Consider the following 25,256-nt stretch of genomic DNA (forward strand, 5'->3'; position numbering starts at 1 on the left):
TAGTTCCACAAGGATGAAGAGTTGATACAAATATTTTCCACCTACCACCAACCAACCACCAGCCTACTCCCTGCTCGCCTTGCCAGCCACCGTCGCAATAAAACTTTGGTACTGCGCATCTTCGTCGGCTGCCTCCACACCATTATACACCAACCCCCTCGACCGTGAGGCCAGCTCCTGCATTTCCACCTTGGGGTGCTTGCCGCTACCCCTAGACCGTGAGCTCAGCTCAGTCATCTCGATCTTGGGCGGGTTGGTGGCCCACAAAACCTGCGGGGCAGACGGGGTTTGGTGTGCCGGCTTCTTTTCCCTTTCTTCCATCTCGGCCTCCTTGTCCTTGGCGGCCCCGTTGGTTATTCCGCCCATCTCGGTATCTTCTGTCTCTGTGCCGTCGCGCCTCGGCAGCCGCATGGCCAGCAGAACATACTCTGACCTCGTCATCGTCTCCATTATCCCCTCCATATAGCGCCGAACCTCTTCTTGAGGAGCCACAACTCGAAAGAGATTGTCGAGGTGGCGGCCGCTGGGAGCAAAGAGCCTAACGGTGAGGGGCTCGTAATAATCTTGGTCGGGGTCCGCCTGCGGATACTCTGACTTGCTGCCCCGGCGGACTACCAGGAAAGACGCCACGACTTGCTGTCCCGCTCCGGGAGACATTGGCATCTGTTCCAGAATGCTGAATTTCGGAAACATGTATCGATCACCGTTGCCACCAGCAAACTCAAAAAGGACAGCCGAATAATCTGGCTTGGGAGGCGGTGGTGGTCCTTTGGATCGAAGGGCTTGCTGTGCCTGAGGCGCCGTTTGTGGGACTGGTGTAGAGGAGGCCGAATTGTTGCCACTGCCATTCACTCCGTTGGTGTGCTTGGCTACTGTAGGTGTCGTTGCCGACGCTGGCGTCTTCGGGGGGTGGGCTTCCTTCTCCTTCAACGCCGTCCGCAGCTGATCAATTATCAGCTTCAGGTCAGTAGCGTCTGAGAACTGGGTCTTGTTCTCCGCTACACGTCGGACCATTTCCCTCGTCTTAATGTCGTCCAGGGCCTTTTTGACCAAGGCCACAATGAGCGGATCGCACCCATTCGGCGCTCTCAAATCTGCAGATGTTTGCTTGGCATTAGAGGTCAAGACAATGTCCAGGATGGCCTTGACTTCATCCGCAAAGTACTTCACTGTACGGCCGTCTACCAGTAGCCTTTCAGCTGAAGGCCCAGCGGTGCTACCGCTGCGCTTATTCTCCGCTGTGATGGCATCAATGATGGCCTGGAATCGGGCAAGCTCTTGTTTGGCAGCTTCGCCATTGGCGACACGCTTCATGAGATCTCGCAGCTCGGCATCAGTCCCTGCTCTAGAGGCCAGCATCAAGATGATCGGATCTGTTCCCGGCGCCGGTTTTCCTTGCGCAGGTGTCCCTGGGGCCGCCGGAGCACCATTCATCGGAGGTTTAGCCAGCGCGGGGCTTTGCCCGGCAGGGAAAGCCGCAGCGCCTGCGCCCGCCACCATGGTGGGATTGGGCGAAGGTGGAAGTCGTGGCGGCTGGGTGCCAAACGGCGCCGTGATATGTGGCCTCGCTGGTGGTTGCGGGGTGACTGTTCCTGGAGACAGGACTGATTCCATGCCTCGTGGAGAGGCAACTGGTCTAGGCAGAGCTGCAGGTATGGTGGGCGTCATGCGCGATACTTCTGGAGCCGGCGGTTGGTTGGGAGCTGGCGGCTGACCCGGTCCTTGCGGATTTACCCCAGCTGGCTGCGCCGCCGGAAGAGTGGGAGTCTGGGTCGGTGTCTGGGTTTGCGGTCGCGCCTGACTTGGTGCTTTCGTCTGTGTCTGAGCTTGACTTGGAGGTTGAGTCGCTGGCGCGGGAGCAGGAGACGGCGGCTCGGCAGATTGTGTCACTTTTGGGGTAGCCGGTGGAGGCATGACCCCATTCGGGGGACCATATTGCAGAACTGGTCGCTGGGTGATCGGTGGAGGCGGAGGCGGTTTCGGGTCCTTGACAGCATACATGGTTGCCTCGAAACTGTGCGGCTCCACGATAATGGTCACATTTCCCAGCTTCACCATGCTGTCCTTTGGCGGGTTGTTCGGTTCCTCAATGATTTGTCCCTTCTTCTTGACCGGTTTGGACCAATACTTTGGGAATATGGCTTCCGACATCCATTGCTGCCGTGATCGTGCGAGAGACTCGGAAAGGACACCACTGGAAAGAATATGTCAGCATTTCGCCCTGCCACAGCATGACAAGCCAAGGGAGCGCACCTTTCTGTCACCGACTGATAATCCTTATTTGAGAGATCGTGTGGTTGTGGCGAGGCGACGGTTGGCAGGGGCTTGCCAGCACTGATCGATTTCGGTAACGGCTTTGGAACCTCTTCAACCGGGGCGGGTTCTGGTTCTGCAGCCGGGGCAGGTGTCGGCGTCGCAGATTTGGAGACGGACTTTGGTGTCGAATCGGTATGCCTCCGTTTGGCAGCCTGCTCAACCCGGGCGGCAGCGCGTGCTGGAAGCTTCCTCTTCTTCTCCATCTCGCAAACTATTCAAGCCCGACGTGTAGAGTTGGTAAGTAGCTCGTCATAAGCACATCGGGATCGATCGAGATGTCGAGCTGGAGCGTCGATGGCGAGCAAGCAATTCGATGTTGATGGCGGGAGGGAGATTTATCTAGACGGATGAGGTTAATTAAAAAAAAAAAAAAGGAAACCCCAACGAAGCAAAGAAGAGCGCGCGAGTGCGCGTGGGCAATTGAAGGGAGATCAGTCCCAAGACGTGCTGCTGATGGCAGAATGCAGCTGGAAAAGAAGGGACCGAGACCGTGACGAAGGCACCAGCAGTTCCAACCCCCAAAAGAAAATGGGTCCAACTGGGATTTGGGAAGCACCTTTAGCAAGCATCGGCAAAAGCTGGGGGGTGGATGCTGCTCGATTTATCAAGCACGCATTTCCTGTGCGCTAAACTATATCTGGACACATCTCCTGCCGTCTGATTGGCCCTAGCTAATCACAGGCCATGAATGCGCTGCTGTAATTAATTGGGGATGCAGGATTGCTCCCCAAGCACCTCACCTCGCAAATGGTTCTCTTCTTCTTACTCCTGCTGTATCTTGAGGTTTGGTAAAGTGCAGCAGAGTAATCCATCTCTTACATATCTCAACATGTGTCCCATCACAATGCGCTCCGTGTTTTCCAGAGCAAAGTCTTGCTGATGATGAGTTGTTGGACAGTGCGGCTGACCGGGATATCTGGTGGGGATCAACTAAGCCGCATGATCACAGTTATTGCCACTAACAGAGTGTCACGCATTTCGTGCAGTGTTCTGATATCACCACTATCAAGCTCACAAGGTCAACTGCATGTCCCTGTCCAAGCTCAGCAGTGCAACCAGCCACAGATCTGACGACGTAACACGGGCCGTTTCCAAGCTTCAAGCCACCATCTTATAAGTCAGCAAAGGTGTTTTTCAGGGCCGTTGGCATGCTCATACTTGTTTCGTTTTGATTCATTGCAAAAGCATCCTCCTATATAGACGGACGTCTTCTCATGTCCCTGGAACGACTCACTCAGGCTGCTTTGTCCCGGAGCTCTGCATCAAGGATGCTGGGCCCGGCTGCTATCTCCGGCCTCTTCGTGGGGCTTGTTCTCGGTGTTCCTGTTGCCGTATATGCTCTGTTTCTTGGGTTGAGCTCGATACCATTCTTTCAGCGCCAGTATGACTTGACATCTTTCATCTCTTACAGCTTACTGTTCTTTAAAAAACTGACTGCAATGCACGTCCCAGGTTCTTATATGCCCACAATATCCACAGCTTGTGGTGGCCAGGCGCTCGAAAGAGAAGCAACCAGGCCCAACGATACGGCTTCGCAAGTCAGTCTCCTGCCCACTTTCACATGAACCTCATCACACTGACCATCCCCCAGAAAACCAAGCAACCCCCTTCCTCCTCGGCACCCCTGACAACGAATCCCTCTACGCCTGGCACGTCCTCCCCCTAACCCTCTACAGCAAACATTCCCCCACCCTTATCTCGCGCCCCGACGAGGGCACATGTCACAAAGACTTCACCAAAACCCTGCAGTACGACCTCCTCCTCAACGACCCCGACGCCAAAGTGGTCGTATCCTTCCACGGCAACGCCGGCCACCTCCTCCAATCCCACCGTCCCCGAGTCTACCACACCCTTTCTCTCAATCACCACCTCTTCACCCTCTCCTACCGCGGCTTCGGCCTCTCCACCGGCTCCCCCACCGAAGACGGCCTCAAAACCGACGCCATCTCCCTCCTCAACTTCCTCCTCAACGAATGCCGCGTCCCACCTCAGCGCATCGCTTTACTCGGGCAGTCCCTCGGCACGGCTGTCGTCGCCGCAGTGACGCATCATTTTGCTGTTAACCACCAAATCGACTTTGCTGGCTCGGTCATTGTCGCTGGATTTAGCTCGTTGCCCGCTATGCTGAGCGGGTATCGCATCGCGGGCTTCATCCCCGTGTTGAGGCCGCTGTCTTGGTGGCCTTGGTTGTTGAGGGTGGTGATAGGTAGGGTGGTGGATAAGTGGGAGAGTGCCGCTCGCTGGCAGGAAACCACGCGTGAGGTGAAGCGAAGGGGGGGTAGGTTGAGGTTGGAGATGGTGCATGCGAAGAACGATTGGGATATTCCTGCGGAGGAGGATGACAAGGTGTTTAGGGCTGCGGTGGGGGGGCTGGTGGGGGATAAGTTGACGGAGGGTGATATTGACAGGTTGAAGGGGGAGAGGGTGGTGAAGGATGAGAACCAGGGGTTTGTGGCCGAGTGGATGGAGGAAGGGGTGGTGGTAAGGCAGGAGTTGGTTCCTTTTGGAGGTGAGTAATGTCAACATGAAGGTGATGAAAGGTTGCTGACAGACTGCAGGACACAACGATGTCACGTTTTATGCGCCAACGCTGTTGGCTATCATGAGGTCATTTGAAGGGGTGGAAGAGTGAGATGTGAGGCTGTGGAGAGTGGTAGGGAGTGGGTTTAATGTTTATACTCTGCATAGAGACTTACGAAGTAACTTTTATTGCGCATCATTCCATAAGGTGCATCCATCTTGTGGTTTATTTTTACGATGTGATTACCCATCCCATCACTTGTCATGGTGCTACATTTGACCAATACTCAAGCCAATAAATGGAACAGCTCAGACTACTACATACTAAGCTTAGACAAGGTATCTGGTTAGAGCACAACTCGGTCTGTTGAAGAAAAGGTTGTGATTGACAGAATGTAAGCTCAACTTAGGTACCCAGCTAGACTGGTAAATGCAGAGGCTTAAGCTGGGAGACCAGTTAGCTGAGGCTAGGGGAGGTAAACAGTTGGAAGCTTGGAAGGCTTGAATTATGAAAGAAAATCCATATCTATTATGAAAGCATGCCGACTGTGAACTTGAGGGATAAGCTCGGGGGAGGATCACGACATATTGGTTCGTCACTCCATAAAATTACACGTCACAACTCCATATATCGGGCCTCAAACCAGTGTTGAATCTAACAATGACTCAGCCCCCTGGACGATACCCCTGACTCAACGATTGACTATCTAAGCCTTACCAATTAACTACCTATGTAATCTCCAAACAAGTGTGGAGAAACGCAAGTCTTGATGCAGTAGATGGACAGGGAAGATTGAATACCTAGTTCGACTCAGGCAAGGTGGGAAGGTGACATAGATGGGTATGGTATCCTCGTTTGGATTGTTTGTTTTTGTCAGAGGATACCATCATTTTCAATCACAGGCTTCAAATCAGCTGTGTGGGTTCCAAGCTCAACAACAACCGCCTAAATGAACCCCTGAATGAAGCCCAGATTGAGCCCCTGATTGATTGATCCGGACCATTCTGTAAAGCCCTCTCCATCTTAGACCGCAGGTTCCATACCATGGTCATCTAACTATCCGGCAAATGTTGTGAGGTGTTTGATAGAAGCCACCAGCATCAGTCTTTCCCTGACCCGAGCTACCCACCTTTGCCATCGTCTCCAACCTTCTCACATCCCTTGGCTTTTCCTTTCTTGTCATTTACCGGACTTTTGGGATTTCGAAAGAAGTCTGTACGCGTGGCTGACCCGGCACCGGAATCGTCACACGGGAGAGGTGCGTAACCGCGAAAGTTTCGGTCCTGAGCTTGGTCTCAGAGCATATCCTTCCAGGGCTATGCCCTTGAGCCGGCTGCTTCTTTGGTGTCTTGTTCTTGAACCCAATTTGATTGTCCACTTGACGAAGTGCATGGCTTCCGTCGGGTCTTCGGCGAAGCTTCTGGGGGTTGGATAGGGGCTGACGTTTGAGTGGACATAATAGTCAGGTGGTTTGTGGTAATAGAAGTACTGAATCCGCTGGATACAGTTTGAGGTAAGCTGAGAGTGATGGGGAAAAGCTTGGAAGATGTATGAAAGGAGCAAATGAATAGTTATACATACATACCGTAATTCACCTAGCTATTTTACCTCACCATTGCTACCTAGGTGAGTCACCCGGGGATGCTCCGAAACTCTGAGATGATTGATCTACACAACCACATGCACATTATTGACCCCAGCCAGGATTGCTATAGCATTGTATCCTTCTAAAGTTGACCTTCAAGTGTTTCTGGTTGATTTCCCGCTCTATACGTGACCTCAGGATGCTTCGCTGCGGTTACATTAGCTGACTGTTGTCTGACAACGCATCCTCAGTGATATTGAGCCGTCCAACCCATATGCAGCGCAAGTTATGCGAGGTAATAATGTTATCAGCCGTAAATCTAAACATCTGACGTGTTGAGCGCAGACTTTTCTTATTTGCCCTCGGTCTTTGAGCATGAAAGCTTTCCTTGTCATCGTTGTGTCACAGACTTGTCGGATGTACCTCTAGTCACCGATCACAGGGCTGTTGGTGACGAGGTAAGACATTATAGATGTACCCCTCTTGATTTCCCCAGGGTCAGATCCACTATTCTTTTCAGATGGCCTTACTTCTTTTGATGCTTGGTCTTGGTTGTGTGTGGACTTTCAAATCAGGTAGCTACTGAGAGTGATTAGCTAGCTACTTACCTACATATGAGATCTGACCCATTACACGAGGCTCGTGGACTTCTCTCGCGCCCATGTATTACACAGATCCGGGTCGTCGTTATAGCCTCGTACTCGTCGCGATCAAAGATGCCATATATCTGTTCTAACTGAGCTGAGCACCCGATGAAATTGTGGTTGCGGGCGGGTGCAGTCCATTGAGGCGGGGTATGGAAGTCGCCAAAGACCGAGGAGGGTCATCGCCACATGCCGCAAAACCGCACTCCAGGGCCGTCAAGGCTACAGTCTTGCCTTCAAAACGGAGACGGTGACGTATCGTGATGGCGCGCAAACGGATCATGCCAAGCAGTTTTTCTCGAAGACGATGTACGATTGGAACTGGCCATGGAAGAGATCAGCCTTGACGTTGTCTAACAAATGCCCACCCGCCATGGGGGAAGGGGAAGAGAGAGAGGGGAGGGGGTGAAGTAAGCTTAATTGACCACACTCCAGCGACAATCTCGAATATGCCACGCCGCATGGATTCGGGGGGGAACAGCTGTTCATACAGCCAGTTCATGGTTGTGGTAGCCATGGCGATCTGAGTTGGGCACGTGTTCTATGTCGCTGTCGTTTTCTTGTTCTCTATAACTGCAGGAGAGACTGGGTTGACGACGAGCGGCACAGTTGTATATAGTGTGTTTGTCTTGAAGACGGTGAAGAGGGGAGGGGAAAATCTCACGTCACGAGCTGAGGCCACGCGGTACAAAGAGAGAGGGACCAGGACATATTGCATCATGAGCAAATTATGGACCGGATGGGATTGAAGTCATACCGAAAGACCAGAGCATTGCAGGCCGACGTCGGCCCAGTCCACTCATCATGCAAATTCAGTATCAAGCCGCACAGGACACCAAAAAGTGAGGAGATAAACAACATCAATTGTCTATGTAACTTGTCCCAAGAGGCCTCAACCGGTTCACCAAGCCCAAGCTTAAATCTTTCGAAAAAAAAACCCGCTCAGTCAGAAAACCCATCAAATCCTCCCAGAGCTCCCCAAAAATTAAAAAAAAAAAATATCTTTTCCTGTTTTCTGTGTTGTTTTTTGTCAAGTCCTCCAAACCCTCCTCAATCGTATTTGTTGTCGATGGCTGATCATGATCCTCCCAGATACCGAGAAGATCGCCGAAGAGAGGTGATGACTTGTTCCAAAATTGCTTTGACAAGAGATAGAGTCTCTGCCAAACACCAAAGATATGCCAGAGTCGCTGTGAAAATACAACCAGCCAGTCCGCCGGACAAGGGCTAAGATGGCCGTTGCAAATCCGAGCGCTGCCGACCTGTTCGCTTCCAATTCCAAATCTGCTGGGACTCAACATGATCCCCCAGACTATCGTGAGCCTGTAAACAGTCCGTTGTCCTTGATGGGCGTGTGAGAACACCATCCCACCACCGCCGTGAGCGCAAGTCGACTCTATGCGGAATACCACCGTGACCCCAGCACCGAGCCAACGCCGAAAACGCAGCCGCATACACTCATTCCCTCCAAGCCCAGCCGGAAAAAAAATGACAACAAGGAAATCGTCGAATGCCTCCAGGAGCACGAGGGAAAATATGGGTACAACTCCATGCCTTTTCCCCAACCAGGCAAACGCCAACAGCCCGAACCTCCAGTTCCCATATACGCCGATTCCCAGTTAAGCCAGACCCGTGAAATGACCCAAACGCCGTTGTATATGAACCATCTCGCCGGAAAACCCATTACCCAGGCTCATACCACCTTCTTCCCAGCCCAACCGTCTCCTCGAGGGCTCCAACCAACCATGCAAAGTCCATGCGCGTGCCATTTGATACTTTTGTGAAGGAAAAATTGCATTCCCCAGGGGCATCTTGGCCCAACTCGTCCTATCCTTGAAGAAGAAATTGTGTCCCAGTCGAAAACAGGGGCTGGGCCTCTGCAAACGTGATGAAAAGGCCGAATAACGCGAGGACCTGAGCGGGAAAAACAGCCAAAAAAATGAACGAGTACATCGCAATACAATGTTACAAGACTTCAAACCACCCGCGTGCTAACCCTGACGCTCGCTGCGAATTTCCAGTCGTCAAGGAAGAAGCTGACTGTAACGCGATGACGACGAAAGATGTTCGAGATTAAGCCCGAGGGCAAGAAGAGAAATTAGTTGTTGTGATGTATGATACAGCCGATCTTGCTCGAGATCGTGTGATGAGGCGCCATAAAAATGCTTGGTAGCCTGGGCGCTGTTGCTGTGTGAGAGTGCTGGTGCAGATGCAGGTGTCCTCGAAGAAATCAGTCGCGAAAGGTAGGGTCGACGGTTGAAGCCGCCGGGGCCGTTGGGAGTTGACGGACCAGAGGCGCAGAAAATATGTACAATGCCAAAAGGAAAATAAACAGAAGAAACACGTAACGCCATGCTCATGGTGTCCCACCTGCGTCACGTAGAGGAAAGAGTTTCAGCACCTTAGTTGGGCCCAGAAGGGGGCTGCTGAATAGGGGTTTGCCCCTGACCACCACGACCGCCGCGGGTCGGATAGCGAGAAGGCTGGGTTTGCTGGAACCCACCGCGGCCTCGGCCATTGCCCCGGTGACCGCCGGGGTTTCCACGGGACTGGTACCCTCCGCGGGGCGCAAAACCAGTGTTGGTTGCCCGGCCGCCTTGGTCCGGGAACTGCTGGAAGCTGTTTGACGCCTGATTGCCTTCAATCTGCTGGGGAGCCCGTCCCTGCCAGTTTCCCGAAGCACCTCCCGAAGCACCTCCCGGGCGGGGACCAGCGGGTTGAGCCTGGTGAGTTGGTGGGTTCACTGGCTGCTGCTGTTGACCCTGCTGCTGGTTACCAGCAGGCCTGAAGTTGGAAATGGGCCGAGGAATCGACTCGGGATTCTCGTAGACGTAGAGACTCTTGTCAATGGTGGCAGGAATGGGCTGGATTTCAGTGCCCAAGTCACGTTCAATGTTGTAGAGGTTGAACCTGTCATCCCAGTTGATCAGGTTGATGGCCAAACCAAGATGGCCGTAACGGCCCGAGCGACCGATACGATGAAGATATGTCTCGGCATTCTTTGGGAAGTCAAAGTTGATCACCACATTGACAGCCTGAATGTCGATACCACGCGTGAGAAGATCCGAGCAGACGAGGTTGCGGCAAACACCGTTCCTAAAGTCGTGGAAGACACGGTTGCGAGCGTGCTGCTGCATCTTGGCGTGACTGTAGAAACACGAGTAGCCCAACTCGGTGATCTTCTTGGCCAAAAGCTCGACACGGTTGGTCGAGTTGCAGAAAATAATGGACTGGTTGATCTGCAGCTTTGAAAAGAGGGTGTTCAGGCAGTGCACTTTTTGCTTCTCCTCGACGTAGGCGTAGTACTGGGTGATACCGCGCAGAGTGAGCTCGTCCATGAGGTTGATCTCGTAAGGTTCTTTCATGTTCTTATCAGAAAAATCCTTGACCGAAATAGGGAAGGTGGCTGAGAACAGCATGACCTGGCGATCCTTGGGGTGGAACTGGAGAAGTTGTTCGATGACGGGGGTGAACTCGGCCGAGAGAAGCTTGTCAGCTTCGTCCATGATGAACATGGGGCATTCACTCAAATCCGCCACCTGCTTTCCAGCCAAATCGAGGATTCTGCCCGGGGTGCCGACCACAATATGGACGGGGTCCTGGAGACGGACAATGTCATCGCGGAGGCCTGTGCCACCAGTGGTAACCATGACGTTGATGCCGAGGTGCTTTCCAAGCGTCTTGCAAACCTGGGATGTCTGCATGGCGAGTTCTCTGGTCGGGACCAGGATAAGACACTGGATCTTGTTGATTTTGGGGTTGATCTTTTGGAGAGCGGGGATGACGAAGGCAGCTGTTTTGCCGGTTCCGTTCTTGGCGCGCGCAAGAATATCACGCCCGGTGAGCGCAACTGGAATGCTTTCTTCTTGGATGGGCGAGGGCTTCTCGAAACCAGCTTCGAAAATGCCCATCAGTAAGGATCGCTTGAGTCCGAAGTCCTCAAACTCCATGCCCTTGGTGTTGGTGACATCCTGCGCAACAAAGGAGTGTTAGCAAACCTGGTCAGGAACAAGCATGAGGGGGACAAACCTCGGTCTGTTGTCTGTTGTCTTTCGTGGGAATGTTCAAGTTCTTCTTCCACTCGTCATCACTGATCTGTTAGCCACCACAGTTCATGGGGGTCGAGAGCAAGATGCCCGCCACATACTTCAAGCTTGTCGCCTGGAGCTTGTCCGCGAGACTGTCGGTCATTTTGGCAGCAAAAGGAGGGAAATCTTGGGAAAAGAGAGGTAAGTCGGTCGGATTCGGTGGCGCGGAGGTATCCCGTCCGTCTTGTTCAAGTGAGGTCTTGTGGTCGGTCGTGGTCGTGGCAGAGGCGCAAGACTGGCTCTTCCAGATTGCGAATCGAGGTGGATGTCGTGCGGTCGGTGGGTTGTGGGTTGTGAAGTGCTATACCAGTTGCGGCATATGTTGGGGATCGAGTTGTGGGTTTGATTTGGTCGACCGATATGTCGTGGAAGCTGTGGAGCTAGCTACTCGTCTGGTGGTCTGGTGGTGTGGTGATCTGGTGAGGCTTGCTTCGGTGGTTCGGGGACTGGGAAGTCGGGACAGAGAAATAGTGCGGTTCTCTGCGAATGGGATGTGGGTGGTGGGGGACAGTGAATGGATTGTTGGGGGCTCGAAGTGGTTCGTGTGTTGCTCGAGAAGTCGGTGTAGAGCCGGGAGAGTGATCTGGAGTCGTCGATGCGGGGCAGAAAGATGAGGCAGGCAGGGCTGAACAATTCTCTGCAGCAACCACTCGAAAAGTTCGGGACGATGATGGTTTCCTCGTCACGTGCCCAACAACGGTGCTTTCTCCTAGAACAGGGGCGGTGCTTTGGCAGCGATAAGATAACCGGCTGTGGGGTTGATCCCCACTGTAGAAAGGCCAAGACGCCGATGGTCCCGTCCCCTCCATTGTCGCAGGTCCCGCATCTTCCCTTTTGCACTTCAACCAGACACCACTAGTATCCGCCACTGACGCGAGCACGAGTTGTTCTTGTGTTGCCGGCGCCATGGTCCTTTTCCTACCTTCAAGCTCTGGACACATGATCCTGTCAACTTCACCATGATGCTGCTCAAAAGACATACCGTTTCACCATTTCCCTTGACCACTTTTGTGCTGCCATCAGCTTCGATAACGTCATCGTGTCAGCTACCGCGCTGCCATCTCCAGAAGCGCTCATATGCCTCGGTTCAGGACAAGCCACCGCAATGGCCTACTTCTGCAAGCCCCACTCCGTATGAGGTCTTCGGACTTACCAAAGACGATGTATACACCAAAGCACGGTTCAACCAGTTGGTCAAACTCTATCATCCCGATCTCCACCATCACTCGGCCCACGATGGCATCCCCCATGTGACGAAGCTCGAGAGATATCGCCTCGTCATTGCGGCCAATGACATCCTCAGCAATCCTCAGAAGCGTCGACTCTACGACCTCCACCGAATTGGCTGGGGAAATCACACGGACCCACATGTTGAACATCGGGCGGCAGGGAGGTCATGGAGGAAGGAGCCTGGGAACGCCAGCCAGAACGCCACTTGGGAAGACTGGGAGCAATGGTACCAGGAGAGGGATGGCAAGAAGCAAGAGCCGGTCTTCATGTCCAACTTTGGCTTCGCCACCATCTTGGCATGCTGTGCTGTTGTTGGTGTCTGGACCCAGGTAGCATATGCCGAGAAGAAGTCGGCAAGCATCTTGAACCTGCAAGCCCAGCAACAGGCCGTCATCACCAGAGAGATGATGTCGCGCGAGAGAGCGAAAGCGGCCATGAGCCGCGAGGGTAGGGTCGAGACATTCTTGTTGTCACGAGAGCTTGGAAAGTCGGAATATGATTTACCAGGACACAGAGCCTCAGACGGTGGAGGTGGTGAGGCCGAGGCGCCATGAAGTCGGTCTGGTTGTATTCGGTGATTTCTGTCAGCGAGTCGTATAGTCGGTCATCATAGACTGTATACAGACCTGTACTGTTTTCTGATGGTGCCTGTTGCTTGATTCAAGCCAGAGAGACACTGATTGTATTGGAGCGACCGGCCCTCTTGTCGTAGTGGTTGTTTCGTTGCCGCTCGCGAAAGAAAAGAAGAAGAGAAAACCCCCGATTCTCTGCGGCAACTCGAGAAGGACGGCGTCTGCCCACTTCCAAAGTAGGTTCAACAAGTCGCTTGCACGTGGCGGGGTCAAACGGGAGCTATCGAAGGCTTGTCGGGGCACGATCACGTGGAGAACCGGATAATAGAATATCTGAAGACTTTATCAGAGCTCGGTCTATCACTGTGTAGTGCGTCTCGGGCGTTGAGGCTGCTTAGGGCATTGTCTATGTGCAAGGGCATTGTCTCTGTGCACGGGCCATATCCCTCATCCATCGGTGTCTTGTTCTTTCCTCTTGTCCCCGAGCCATTATCTGTGAGAAATGGTGGCTGGGACGAGGCTGCGGAAGACCTGGGAACCGAGTTGAAGAAGATGTGAAGGTGATGGAGCTTAATTCCACTGGAGTAATACCTCTCCTCACACAATGGTGGCCATAGTCCGAGATCCCATATCTATTTCGTCATGGGGAAGGGCATCTTTCATCCTCATGTTAAGTATGGTTCACGGAGCTTGCATGACTGTTAAAAACAGAGATTCGGTTTGAATGTGTCTGATATGACCTTCTTACCTGAAAATAGAATTCATTGGCCGGCAGAGCCTCATGAGGAGGCTATTAGACCAGATGATATAAAGCCGAGGTCAGGCAATGGAGATGGATGACGAACTTTGACAACATACATCAAGCGCAGATGCTTCAATTTTGTAGACAGGCTTCCATCGATGGGAGCAAGATGTTGGCGAAAGGCACCAAAATTCCCTGCCTCTGCAATGGGTAAAACTTCAGGGTTGGCATGCCAACACTTCTTCACGACACACATAGTAGGTACCGAACACCAAGTCTCAAAATCACCGTGTTTATTCCACTTTACCAACCAAGCATATGGCCTAACTACAAAAGAAACCTCTTGATTCCCCTTTCCAGCCCAGGTCAAACTCCAAATTCCGATAACCTAGAGACCGATATCTAATCTAGATGCCACTGACCGGCAGCAAGATCTTGTAAGCCATTGCCTGCCTCTTCCCCAGCGGAGTCCGAAAGATCCTCCGGAGATCCATCGGAGTCGCGTCCTTGTCCTGCGTCAGCTGCCTATGAACCTCCTTGATCAGCTCCCTGACCTCCCTGACAACATCAAGGTCCATACGCCGGGCCTCATCGCTAGGAAGCATGAGGAAGCGGTCGACACCGATGTAGGTCTTGTCGGCGTCGTGGAACAGGGTGAGCCAGTCTTCAGGTTGGCCCTTGATGCGGCGCTGTTCATGGTAAGCTTGTCAAGGATCAGGTTAGTAGCAGATCGTGATAAAATTGTGATGAGACGGGAGGCCAAGACTCACTTGTAGAAAACCACCTCCTATAAATCTCCAACCGCTCCCTATCCTCCCTGCTTCCCTTTGGAACCTGCACGACAAAGTACAAAACTTCCAACCCCGGCATCGAGTCGATAAACCCCGCCACCTCATCCGGACACATGGTCCAGTCCCCATGAGGCACGATGCTCCCGTCAACATGGATGCAGCACTGAAAAACAGTGTTTTGCTTCGCGCAAGTGCGCTCAGAACTCTGCTTGTACACAACACCCACCTTCTTCAGATCAGCCATCCCACCCGGAGTCTCCGTCCCAAAAACAGACTTCTTGTTCATCTCCCCCTCATCCCTGAGCCTGGATCTCCCCGCGGGAAAAGACAGCTCGGGATCAAAGTACGGCACGAAAAACTGGTTATTAACATGAAAGTAGCGAAAGTCAGACTTGGGGTTTGACGTCGCGCCGGCGAGGAAGTCGAGCACGACAAGGTCGTGGTTTGTGTCCATGGGTCCCCAGGCGCGAGAGAAGGGGAGGTTGCCCGGGTTTTTTGTGGCGAGAATAACAGCCTGCTGGGCTGCGCGGCTGACGGAGCCCATGTCCTTGTTGATACGATAGCCCGAGCCGTCGGTGCTTTTGGGTTTGGGGTAGTAGGTCAGATGCCAGGTGGGGTCGACCCAGTTGCCTTTGTCGTTGGTGTAGCCCGGGATGACGGCTTTCTCGACGTTCATGAAGTGGATGCTGGGTTTGCGGAGGGCTTGAGTGAAGATCTCTTGCTGGATCTCGAGGGGGAAACGCTTGAACTGGGGGAATTTGACGAGGCCGTCGTCGTTGTCCTTGGAGGCCTTGGAGGCGGCATGGGTTTTCTTGGTCGAGGTGGTCGCAGTGGCCTTGTCTTTGGTGCTTTCGGTGCTGCTGGCCTTGAGGCGACCCTTGGGGGTGGCCTTTTTGATCAAGGCCTTCTCCTTTTTGGGAGGCATGGTGGCGGTCGTCTGACGCTGTAGGAGAGATTTCGGCGAGGGAGAGAAACCGCAATTCTTGGGGGAGAAGAAATATGGGAGAATAAAAACAACCTCCTTACCGACCTCACTGTCCTGGACTGTCAGGGAAGGAACGATGGGTCACGAGGGCGGCGAGCAGGTGATAAGGAGCGATAAAGGCCCGATAAGAAAGGCAGAAAGAAGCTCAGATGTTTGGTGGTGTATCCTCTGGTGGTTATGGAGGCCAGGGCAATGTTGAGCTATCTCTAACAGATCCTCATATTGTCTAGAAACTGCCGGTGTGTAGACCGTATAGCCATTGTTCATCGAAAGTCTTTGAAAGCTTGATAGTACAATGACCCTCCTGTGCTTCCGCTGCTTGGGATGGTTGCTCTCTCGACTTCCACGGAAGCCTGATAACGAGCATGACAATGAATGGCAAAGCCCCGCGGCAAAGACCGAGAGCAATAGCCCGCCGTAGGGTTTTAATGCAGTATCGACAAGACTGCTTGTGGTGTGTTGTTGAATTAGGAAGCCTGTTGATATTTAATTTGCACTGGAACTTAGAACTTGCAGTGTGGTATTATGCCTACCTAAGTCCGCATCACTCAACTATTGGGGCCCATTGGCCACATGGGACCACAAAGAAAGCAAACTACAAGACTGAGTGGGTAGGCAAGAGTACCAAGGTTCAAAAATTAGGACGGAGTCGTTGAGTGAGCTGGACACATCATTTGCCATTACGAGACACAGGATGTTCTTGCCCACCTAGCTGATTGATGTAAGCACCAAACTGTGTTCATACAACTATACAAGATCTCGTCACCTTAACACAGGACTTTACAGAAAGAATATTAGTATAATTTACAGACAGAGTACTGGTAAGGGCTTGTGTAGCGTCCTTTGAAGCTATAATTGTGCATTGTTGTAGCCGCAAAGATGAGGAGCAACATCACAAACAAGATATTGCTGGATTGTAGACCGTATTGGGCAACATGGCAAACACCTGATTGGTTTGCACATACCATTCTGTTCTTCTCAAGATCCAATCAACAATTTCCCCTGCATCCATGCCCTATGCGTTGTCACCCAAAATGCAGGTTTCGGTCGACATTCCAACATTCCCTACGTCACCCACGTCAAATACCATTGCTTGACACCTCACCACGTGGCACGACGCGTGCAAGAATGCAACAAGTCGCGATGGTGACTCAATCCATCAAAACCGCAGGGAGGGTTCCCAGCAAACTGTGCTTGATTGGGTCGCGGTCGCGTTCCCCTGGGCCCACTTTTACCCCGAAAAGGGAAAGTAAATAAACATGCCTGATTGCGTGCAGGCTGCAGCTGTGGGGCAACGGCAGTGGCGATCAGGGTTGGGCTTTTTGTTGGGTACAAAATCCGAGGATTGTCTTTTCTTTGAGTTTGATATCCACTGATGCTTGTGTGTGACTGGGACGTTTCGGAAGACTATTCTTCTTCTTGGTTGATCAACAATGGCGGATTCAGATGTTCCCGTTGCGCTTCGGCGCACGCCGAGGAGGACGGCGGCGAGTGTTCGGTTTCAGGCTTCGTCCAAAACTTCAACAAAGGGGCAATCTTCATCACGAACAGCCCCACCAAAAACATCAGATTCGGCAGTTGCAACGACGCCGAGGAGGAAGACAACAAGAAAACGCGTGAGATTTTCGGATCCGGGACCGATTATTGGGAATGGAGCAACACCAGTGGAAGATGAGGTGTCGACGTCTTGGACGGGCCTGACACCCATGATGTCCCGGACTCGTCTGGCCACAGGCACCCCTAAGCGCCGACACTTTTCAGCACCAGTCTACTCAGCCGCAAATACCAGTTATGAAAGCGAAGAAATCACCTTCCTTCCCCTCCGCCAAGTTCTCGATGGCCGGGTTAAACGCCGCATCAGACGGAATGGGCTCAGTGAGGAGATGAACACCATTTTCGCCGAACGAAAGTCCAAGGCAAAGCAGACAAAAGAGGAGATGAACCGTCTGAGGCAGGAATTAGAGGAAAAGGACGAGGCGATCATGAGATTACAGCAGGAGACGGTGATGGTGGACACAGACCGGGTATGGGAGCTGGAAAGGAAGGTATCACGGCTAAGGAGGCAGTTGAGCCAGATGTCAGGGGCAACATCATCACCCTCTAGGCCGTCAACAGCAGCAAGCAGCAGCCCCCCACAGCAAGACTGGACGGACGCCGCTCGTGATCCCTTCTCAAAGGATGCCTACTCTATGGATCTGGGCATGGACGACGACCTCCCAGGCAACGACACAGACGAGGAGATGTTTGGCGATTCCACCATGGCCGAACTAGCATGCAGCACGCCCACCCGAAAGCCAAACGCCACAGTCCACCACACCTCTGCCTCCTTCCGGTCGTCATTCCCCACCCCGCCATCAACCAGCCCAGCTCGACAATTCAACACCACCGACGACCCCTTAACCCCCTGCTCGTCCAAGCCCCGCACCACAACAACAACAACAGCCACCTCAATCGCAATCCAAACCTCCCTCCCCGACCCCGCCATCCCCCATCTCCAAACCAAACTATCAACCCTCCAACGCGACCTCGACATCTTCAAAAACCAGTTAACCTCGCACCTCTCCCTCCCAACCGGCACCGCCCCCTCGGACATATTATCCTCCCTCTCTCAAACCCTCACGTCCCTGTCCGACAAGACCCACGCGTTGACAACCCTGAACAAATCCCTCTCCTCCCTCGGGTTTGCCCCCGCTAGCACTCCAAACCCAGACGCGCTGGATATAATAACCGGCATATCCTCCACCTTGCGCTCTTGCCGCCTAGAACTGGAGTACTTATTCCCCGGGGAACTAACCCTCCCCTTGTCTGGTTCGGGGGGACAAGTTCTCAAGATGATGGTGCAAAAACTGCAGGAGCTGGACAAGAGGAGTAAAGACGCGGGGGAAGTGATTGAGGAGTTGCGGGAGCGGGAAAGGGGGTTGAAGGGGGAGTTGAGTGCCAGGGTTGACTTCACTGATCACTTACAGGAGAGGTTGGCGAAGGAGCAAAACGACAAAAAAGAGTTGGAGGCCAAGGTGGAGGAGTTGAGGGAGGCGGTGGATAAATACACCAATGGCATTTCCAAGCTAGAAACCCTCATCAGCGATCTGGAGGAGAGGTTGGAACGGGAGAGTATCGATCAGCAGCTTCACGTCACGGCGCTGGAGCGGGGGTATAGAGACCAGTTGGCGGAGGTGAAGACGATGTATGAGGAGGAATTAAACGGGAGGGAGGAGGCTATTTTGGGATGGCGGGCTGAGATTGAACGGGTGAGGGGGGAGTTGAGAGAGACGGGGGAGTTGGTGGGGAGGTTGAAAGGTGAGGTGGCGAGGGTGGGTGGGGAGAATGATGCGCTCAAGGCGGAGAATGCGGTTATTACTCAAAAGTATGAGGCTGAGAAGAAAAGGGGGAAGAGAATTGTCGGGGAGTTGGGACGGGTGCTGGCTTTGGCTCGTGGGGAGGAGAGTGAAGATGAGGAAGTTGTGCCGTCGGCTGGTATTGAAAAGGGGACGAAAAAGAGGAGGTATGACGGTCGGATGGGGTTCACGAATGAGGCTGAAGCCGAAGAGGTTGAAGCCGTTGGGGTTGTGTGACTTCTTGGGTATTGTATTTCTCCTACATTTATTGGCTGTTGGTGATCAGGGTCTAATCACGTAACATTGTCTCATTTGTATGCTATGACGGGGGCCCACACTTTGGCGTTGATGCTATCAATTCTGTGGAATATCTATCTGTTCTGTTACCCCCACTGTTCCCGTCATGGACGGACCGACCATCTTCTGTCGCTGGGTTGTCCTCCTGGATGATCTTATTTTGCCAGGAAGGATTCCGTAACCTCATCATTTGTGTCACCCACCTGTACTTCGCTGTAGGCCCACACCATATCGGGCAAGAGTGGCAAAATGTAGGGCAGTTGAGGGTGTTTGTGCCATCCTTTGGGTTTTCAGACCCTGGTTTGACCATGTAACCTCCATTGCAACTTCGCCACCGGTACCAGCGCCTCCGGGTTCACATCATCACAAAGCCTGATCCAGTTCTCCCTTCTTTGTTGAAACATGACGGGTGGAGGCGTGGCAGGAGGCAGATGCACAACGCCAACAGATCCGTTACCTAGCCAGTGTATAAGTAAACAACCCATTCATATTATAGAAGAATCTTCGCTTGACGAACCGGCTTGGCTTGCCAAAGCCCTCCTCGTTTCCTGATCAAACCATGTTGAACTGGTTTGTGCCATTGACGAAACCCTCTCACGCCACTCATTCACAGAGTCAACCACCTGACACCCAACTTCCACGCCATCATCCAACCGGTTGGCAAAGCTGAGAGATAGTGCTCGCCATATCGCGTGACCACGCTGCAGCTGGGAGGTGCCCAGGAACTTATCCGGGCGGGAATAGGCAATATCCCCTGGCTCGGCGAAAGGCCCCCAGAGCCCAGTCGACAGGGTCTCATCCCGGGTCAGGTGCAAGTCACTCTCCATGACGACCACCTGCAAGCATCGGGTCTGGGCGGCTTCTTTGAGCTGTCTCCAAAGCTCATGGGGCGTGCCGTCGTCAGGGCAGTCCTCCCATATTTTCCAGTCGGAGAGGAGGCGGTGATGGAAACTTATAGTGATGCCCGAGGAGAAGAGCCATTCGAATAAAGCTTTGGCATCTAAAGATAAGGCGTTGTCTTCGTAGGAATCGGGTGGCTGGATGTAGAGGGTATCGGTGCTGTGATTGAGCCACTGAATGGGCTTGAAAGCGTGGCTGAGGGCGGGCTCGACGGGTTTTCGATGGAAAACGGCTTCATGCAAGGCGTCGTAGCACACTGTGGCGATGGGTTGGGTGAGATCGCGGAGAGGCCACAGGTTGACATATGTCCACCAATGGTCCCTCCTGTAGCCAATCGATATAGTGCGCTGTCGAAAACAGTACCTCCAGATTTGGCAGCGTATCTCGGCAGGAAACTGCTGAAACTGGGGGAAAGTGGTGGTGTTGGAGGTCATCCCGACGTTTGGAGATGCAGGGAGGAATTGTCTCCCCACCAGGCAGCCAAACCCGCCAGACGACGTTGGATATTTAACCTCAAAGTTCAGGCTGACGAATCGGGAAGACCAATGCCCGGCCTGCTGAGCCCCCAACTTGGAGCTACCCTAACCCTAAGCCAAGCCGACCGTATTTTTGCTCAAGCCAAGCCCTAGGGTTTTCCTTTGAAGCTTTTTCAAGCACTAAGAAAGTGGTGATACCTGGGTTTTTGGTGGTGAGGGTGCTTCCCAAACCTAGCTTAGGGGGTCCCCGGCTAACCCGGCTATCTGGGGCACCTGTGGGTGAGGGTTCTGGCCCGACACTGATGAGTACTGGGTAGGTATTTATACTAAAAATACCGGGCTGGAACAGCTACTGGAAGGCTTATAAACTAGGTAAATCAGATGAGCCGGGATAGCTTCAAGCTAAGCCAAAGGTCCCCTCCTCCGAATTTTGTTGAGGGAGAAGGCATGGAAACATAGTCGATGACCAGTTTATATCCACCTCGACTGCTGCCACCCAAAGGCTGTGTGCAAACTCTCCCCTTCGAAAACTCTGATATTAGCTTTTGGGTTTGGTGCAGTGAGCAGGGCCACTGTTGAAGCGTATCTTGTGGTTTTTTTTCTTTGACTCAAAGCAAATTACTATTAAAACCCCTTTACCAGCGGTTTGCTCCTGGTTTTCTTTGCTTTCTCTTCCTCCCACAAGTTGGTATTTTGTTCTCGCCCTTTGTTTGTTCGTCGACATGAGAAGCACTGCCACAACACCTTCTATCAGCGACGACTGGTCAGACATTGATGCTGACAACGATGATAGCTATTCCATGGTTGAAGCCCCCTCCGACTCGGGCTTCAACTCTGGTGCTGGCACCGGCCTGGCACCGGCAACCACAAGGGTACCTACACCCACCAACCTACCTGCCCAAGGCCCTTTCAATGGCTCTCACATCACTGCCGGCCCTGGCACCGGCCCTGATACCGAAGAGATATCGACAGTCCCTTACGCAGAAGAGGCTGATGATGCTCAGTTTCTCTCCGAGACAGTGACGGGCGACACCATCGAAGCCTCCTCAGAGGCACATGGGGAGGACGCTTCGGCATCTGAGTCCGAGGAGGAGGAGGAGGAGGATCGGGCGCAGCTTCTGTCGTACCCTTTCCACGGGGACAAGGCAAGAGGTATATCTTCACAACTTCTGGACTGCAGGCAGGCCATGTTACAAATTAGGGACCACCCGGCCGTGCACAGCAGGGTTCATGGTGTAATCTTGGATGCCTTGAACCACGTCCTTGAGTCTACGTGCGGCCCTGGACCGCACTTGAACAAATTCATTGTGGGATCACATGATTACCATGCGTTCCTGGTTCGTGACACCTCGGGATATTCGATTGAACACAGCCCATGTTTGCACGAACCAATCGTGGCCGCATGCCTGGAATTGAGAAACAAGTTGGATGGACCAGATGGTCCTCAGGACATCGTTGGAGCAGTTGGATCGCTGGGGGAATTGTTGATGACATGGACAAAGTAAGCACATCGTCTTGCCGGGTCTGTGGCACACATCGCATCTTGCTGACTCTTTCAGAAATTTGTCGCACGTTAGCGAAGCACCGATTCGGAGCGTCTACCTCTGGGCCACTTTGATGGACCTGCGACCCGCCATCTACACCACGGCCAGGCACCTTCTGGCCATCCGTGAGACCATCAACACAAGCTTGGCGGGAATGGAAGGCGGCGCCCCCGAGATCTGCTTGAATGGTATGCGCAACATCAATCATTTCTGCATCTTTGGCATCTCGTCCTGCGATCGTCTCCTCAAGGCGATCGCCAGGCGACTAATGCCGGGTAAGCATTGGTGGCGGTCGGAAGGGCAGTCGAGAGGGCTGAGGAGGAGCATGAGCGAGAAGGAAGCAGTTGAATTCAGCCAGTACTACGCGGGTCTGGACATTACAAAGCTGGCCCATTTTCGGACCGATATCAAGCTTCTCGAGACCAAGCTTGATCGTTCAACCAGGTACACGGCTGCTGGGGCAGAGTGGCGAGACGACGTTGTGTGCAATGAGCAGGTGGGAGAAGACAACTGGGCACGGCCAGCAAGCCTCTGGCTGGCTCTCTTCCAGGAGAACACCTGGGCACGGCAAGCAAGCCCGTGGCTGGCTCTCTCCCAGGAGAGAGAGAAGAAGGCATGGCGGAGCTTCTACCTGAACTTGGCTGCGACGGTGGATCTGGGAGAGCTTACTAGGGCCTTCAGTGCGATTCCAGGACTGACCAGCTACCTGGAAGCATACCGACGTAGTGTCTGAGTTTGAGATTTGGAATGGAGATTAAGGTAGTGCAGGTAGTTTTACAATAAAAGAAAAAAAAGAAAAAAAAAAAAAAAAAAACAGAGAAGCACTGGCTGCGAGTTGGAAACACGGTGCGCTTGGTACACACTCACACAGTGTGGCACTGCACTGTGGTGAAATCAGAAATCACAGATTGGTCGGGCACGGCTCCGTCATCATTGCGGGCAACTGCCTGACCTGCTGCTGGCCATCACATCACGCCTGGACAAATCCGGGACAGGCCGCATGAGACAAAGACCTGGACAGCATGGGCGGCTTTAAAAGACTTCAGGCCATCGTTCTGGATGGTTTCTCCCACGACATTCAGATCGGCCAGCCTTTCGACACGTCATGGGGCGCTGCCTGGTTGACAAGCGTCTACACCGACATAGACCACGACCTGTTCCGAAACATGGACCCAGTAGCCTTTCGCAGGGTAAGATATGGGAACAATGTTGCTGTTCTCTTTGGCGTGTTGGTGGAATGCGCCGAGTTCTACGAGCTTCCCTCGTTCTGGCATGTCATCTCTCAAGGCTTCAGCGCCAACGCAGACGCAGTGAAGTCGATAGTAACAGTCCTCGTCGCCGCCCGCAAGGCTGTCAAGGGCAGATACCCAACCAGTGCCTCATCCCAAACAGCAAGGTCGGCCGACGAGTGGATCGACATTTTGGATCACCGAGGACGGAACACTTCGCTTTTCCAGTTTGCGCCTAGCAAGGAAGCAGACCTTCGAGCACGCGCTGCTGCCTTTTTCAAGTCCCAGCAGAAGCAATGGCTGAATGCAGCTTGGGTCTCTCTGAAGGACCAGCCTGTTTCAACACAGTCCCAGCTCTCGAGCAAGAGCTCAAGGAACGACCGACCAGCTTCGCCTGGCAACCAATCTGCCTATCGAGCTGGCAGCACTAGTCGGTCTAACCCACGCAAGCGGTCTGCCTCGCCGCCACCTGAACGCAGCTCAAAACAAGCCAGAATGACGTCGACTTCAGCCACCAACCATCCAATTCCAGTCGAAGCCCAGACCAAAGTCCCTCTTCCAGAGTCGACAAACACGCCACAGGCATCCCAGCACCTGGTAGGCATCAAACTACCCACCGCTCCAGGGGGAGATCCCTCGCCGAGATCCTCCTGGCTGCTCAAAGCCGGCAGCCACATCCCCAGCAGACCCCCATCAATCGCAGACCTTGTCCCGCTCTCAGACTCGTCCGAACACGAAGGGGTGGTCAAACTCCGCAATCGGATTTCCATCCTAGAGGCAGAGCTCGCCAACGCCAAAGCCGAACCCCCACCCCCCTCAAAACCTAATGGCTTTGACCCCCAAGAGTTGAAGAGCACGCTTTCGACTATCACGAATGCGGTTTCGACGCTGATGGAATCATCTCATCACATTGTGGACGGGTTGCAGAGTCTGCAGAATGATATCCTTTTCCGGCCGCAGCCACAAGCACAGCAGCTTTTGACGCCTGATCCGCCGGCGTTTGAGGCGAAACTGGATGCGCAGCATGATTTGCTGCTTGCGCTGACGAAGCAGATGGCGGCGGGGAAGGAGGAGCCGGAGACGGTGGAGGAGGCGCTCAGGTTGGTGGAGAGGGATGTTAGGGGGCATCGGGAGAGGTTGTTGAGGTTGTATCACAAGATGGATATGGATGGGGCGGAGGAAGGGGGGAAGGTTGATTGGGTTGCGGGCATATTGGCGGGGATGGAGGATTTGGAACGGAGGATAGGGGAGGGGGTACCAAGGGGGGGTGGTTGAGTAAGGGAAAAGGGACGTGATGTGAGTTTATGGAGGAAATGGGCGCGGTTAAATATATTTACCTAGGTATTTTTATGCTTAGCTGGGGGAAAATGGCGTCGGGCGATCTTGTATGGCCAATCTTTGAGGAGGAGAATGGCGATTCTTTGGGCACGATATATGTGTTATGGTATGGTGTGAATTGACAAACCGCTACACAGGCACAGGAACAAAACTACCATGGCCATGCAGGCCCGGAATATAACCACCAGGAAGCAACCAGAATGGTGGCCCCACATATCCCCAGGCACAGTATATACTGTGACAATATGGGAATGTGAAAGATGATATATGTGCCTGCTTATCAACAGAGCTCAGACGACGTTACTTCCCCCTGATCTTCTTCCCCGCCCCCACAACCTCCTTGTTCGTCTTGCCATGCGCCTCTTGGCAAGCACAGCCTCAATGCCGGGGTCGCAACCATCAAATGTCCAGCGGTGATCTAGGTTCTTTGTGTGACCTGCGCCTTTGAATTCCAGGGCGAAGAGGTGGTATCACGATATGGCACTGGTGAAGGCTAGCTCGGTCACCGGTGCTAACTAGTGTGCACTAGGCTCATACACAAAAGATGTAAAGCCAAAACCCGGTTGGAATCCGGAACACCGTCCTCAGCTGTTCAGCGCCGGCTGTCTTGAGAATGGAACTCGCTTCTCCGAACGAGCACGACCGGGGGTAACAGCTAAAGTT

General features: G+C 53.1%; 10 protein-coding genes across 10 annotated transcripts; 5 read left to right on the forward strand and 5 right to left on the reverse strand.

Moving 5' to 3' along the window:
• Positions 1–63: 63 nt before the first annotated feature.
• QC761_511420 (uncharacterized protein) lies at positions 64–2,857 on the reverse strand (the record flags this gene model as incomplete). The annotated part of the gene is made up of 2 exons (XM_062880304.1): positions 2,254–2,857; positions 64–2,194 (listed from the first exon to the last, which is right to left on the reverse strand). The coding sequence occupies exons 1-2, from the start codon at positions 2,517–2,519 to the stop codon at positions 64–66; spliced, it is 2,397 nt and encodes a 798-aa protein (XP_062731594.1). The 5' UTR covers positions 2,520–2,857.
• A 266-nt stretch (positions 2,858–3,123) lies between these two features.
• Positions 3,124–5,098, forward strand: QC761_511410 (uncharacterized protein). Its single transcript, XM_062880303.1, has 4 exons — positions 3,124–3,697; positions 3,769–3,854; positions 3,908–4,825; positions 4,875–5,098. The coding sequence occupies exons 1-4, from the start codon at positions 3,531–3,533 to the stop codon at positions 4,946–4,948; spliced, it is 1,245 nt and encodes a 414-aa protein (XP_062731595.1). The 5' UTR covers positions 3,124–3,530; the 3' UTR covers positions 4,949–5,098.
• Positions 5,099–7,946: 2,848 nt separating this feature from the next.
• Positions 7,947–11,257, reverse strand: DHH1 (DExD/H-box ATP-dependent RNA helicase dhh1; the record flags this gene model as incomplete). Its single annotated transcript, XM_062880302.1, is given in 5 exon segments — positions 7,947–8,051; positions 8,063–9,749; positions 9,762–11,037; positions 11,096–11,156; positions 11,214–11,257. 4 exon segments carry the CDS (start codon positions 11,255–11,257, stop codon positions 9,469–9,471), a joined length of 1,662 nt encoding a protein of 553 aa, XP_062731596.1. The 3' UTR covers positions 7,947–8,051; positions 8,063–9,468.
• An 856-nt stretch (positions 11,258–12,113) lies between these two features.
• JID1 (J domain-containing protein 1) lies at positions 12,114–12,938 on the forward strand (the record flags this gene model as incomplete). Its single annotated transcript, XM_062872913.1, has 1 exon — positions 12,114–12,938. The coding sequence occupies one exon, from the start codon at positions 12,114–12,116 to the stop codon at positions 12,936–12,938; it is 825 nt and encodes a 274-aa protein (XP_062731597.1).
• Positions 12,265–13,156, reverse strand: QC761_0086420 (uncharacterized protein; the record flags this gene model as incomplete). Its single annotated transcript, XM_062872914.1, is given in 2 exon segments — positions 12,265–12,302; positions 12,308–13,156. Coding segments are annotated over 2 exon segments (264 nt in total). The 5' UTR covers positions 12,534–13,156.
• An 819-nt stretch (positions 13,157–13,975) lies between these two features.
• Positions 13,976–16,411, reverse strand: QC761_511380 (uncharacterized protein). Its single transcript, XM_062880301.1, has 2 exons — positions 14,469–16,411; positions 13,976–14,401 (listed from the first exon to the last, which is right to left on the reverse strand). The coding sequence occupies exons 1-2, from the start codon at positions 15,412–15,414 to the stop codon at positions 14,106–14,108; spliced, it is 1,242 nt and encodes a 413-aa protein (XP_062731599.1). The 5' UTR covers positions 15,415–16,411; the 3' UTR covers positions 13,976–14,105.
• Positions 16,412–16,907: 496 nt separating this feature from the next.
• On the forward strand, positions 16,908–19,046 carry QC761_511370 (uncharacterized protein; the record flags this gene model as incomplete). Its single annotated transcript, XM_062880300.1, has 1 exon — positions 16,908–19,046. The coding sequence occupies one exon, from the start codon at positions 16,908–16,910 to the stop codon at positions 19,044–19,046; it is 2,139 nt and encodes a 712-aa protein (XP_062731600.1).
• A 96-nt stretch (positions 19,047–19,142) lies between these two features.
• Positions 19,143–20,472, reverse strand: QC761_511368 (uncharacterized protein). Its single transcript, XM_062880299.1, has 2 exons — positions 19,624–20,472; positions 19,143–19,563 (listed from the first exon to the last, which is right to left on the reverse strand). Exons 1-2 carry the CDS (start codon positions 20,438–20,440, stop codon positions 19,397–19,399), a joined length of 984 nt encoding a protein of 327 aa, XP_062731601.1. The 5' UTR covers positions 20,441–20,472; the 3' UTR covers positions 19,143–19,396.
• Positions 20,473–20,941: 469 nt separating this feature from the next.
• On the forward strand, positions 20,942–22,759 carry QC761_511365 (uncharacterized protein; the record flags this gene model as incomplete). The annotated part of the gene is made up of 2 exons (XM_062880298.1): positions 20,942–21,983; positions 22,042–22,759. Exons 1-2 carry the CDS (start codon positions 21,205–21,207, stop codon positions 22,757–22,759), a joined length of 1,497 nt encoding a protein of 498 aa, XP_062731602.1. The 5' UTR covers positions 20,942–21,204.
• Positions 22,760–23,048: 289 nt separating this feature from the next.
• Positions 23,049–24,530, forward strand: QC761_511360 (uncharacterized protein; the record flags this gene model as incomplete). The annotated part of the gene is made up of 1 exon (XM_062880297.1): positions 23,049–24,530. The coding sequence occupies one exon, from the start codon at positions 23,049–23,051 to the stop codon at positions 24,528–24,530; it is 1,482 nt and encodes a 493-aa protein (XP_062731603.1).
• Between the last annotated feature and the right edge of the window lie 726 nt (positions 24,531–25,256).

The sequence above is a fragment of the Podospora bellae-mahoneyi genome, chromosome 5 (assembly GCF_035222275.1).
Source record: "Podospora bellae-mahoneyi strain CBS 112042 chromosome 5, whole genome shotgun sequence".
NCBI classification, from domain to species: domain Eukaryota; kingdom Fungi; phylum Ascomycota; class Sordariomycetes; order Sordariales; family Podosporaceae; genus Podospora; species Podospora bellae-mahoneyi.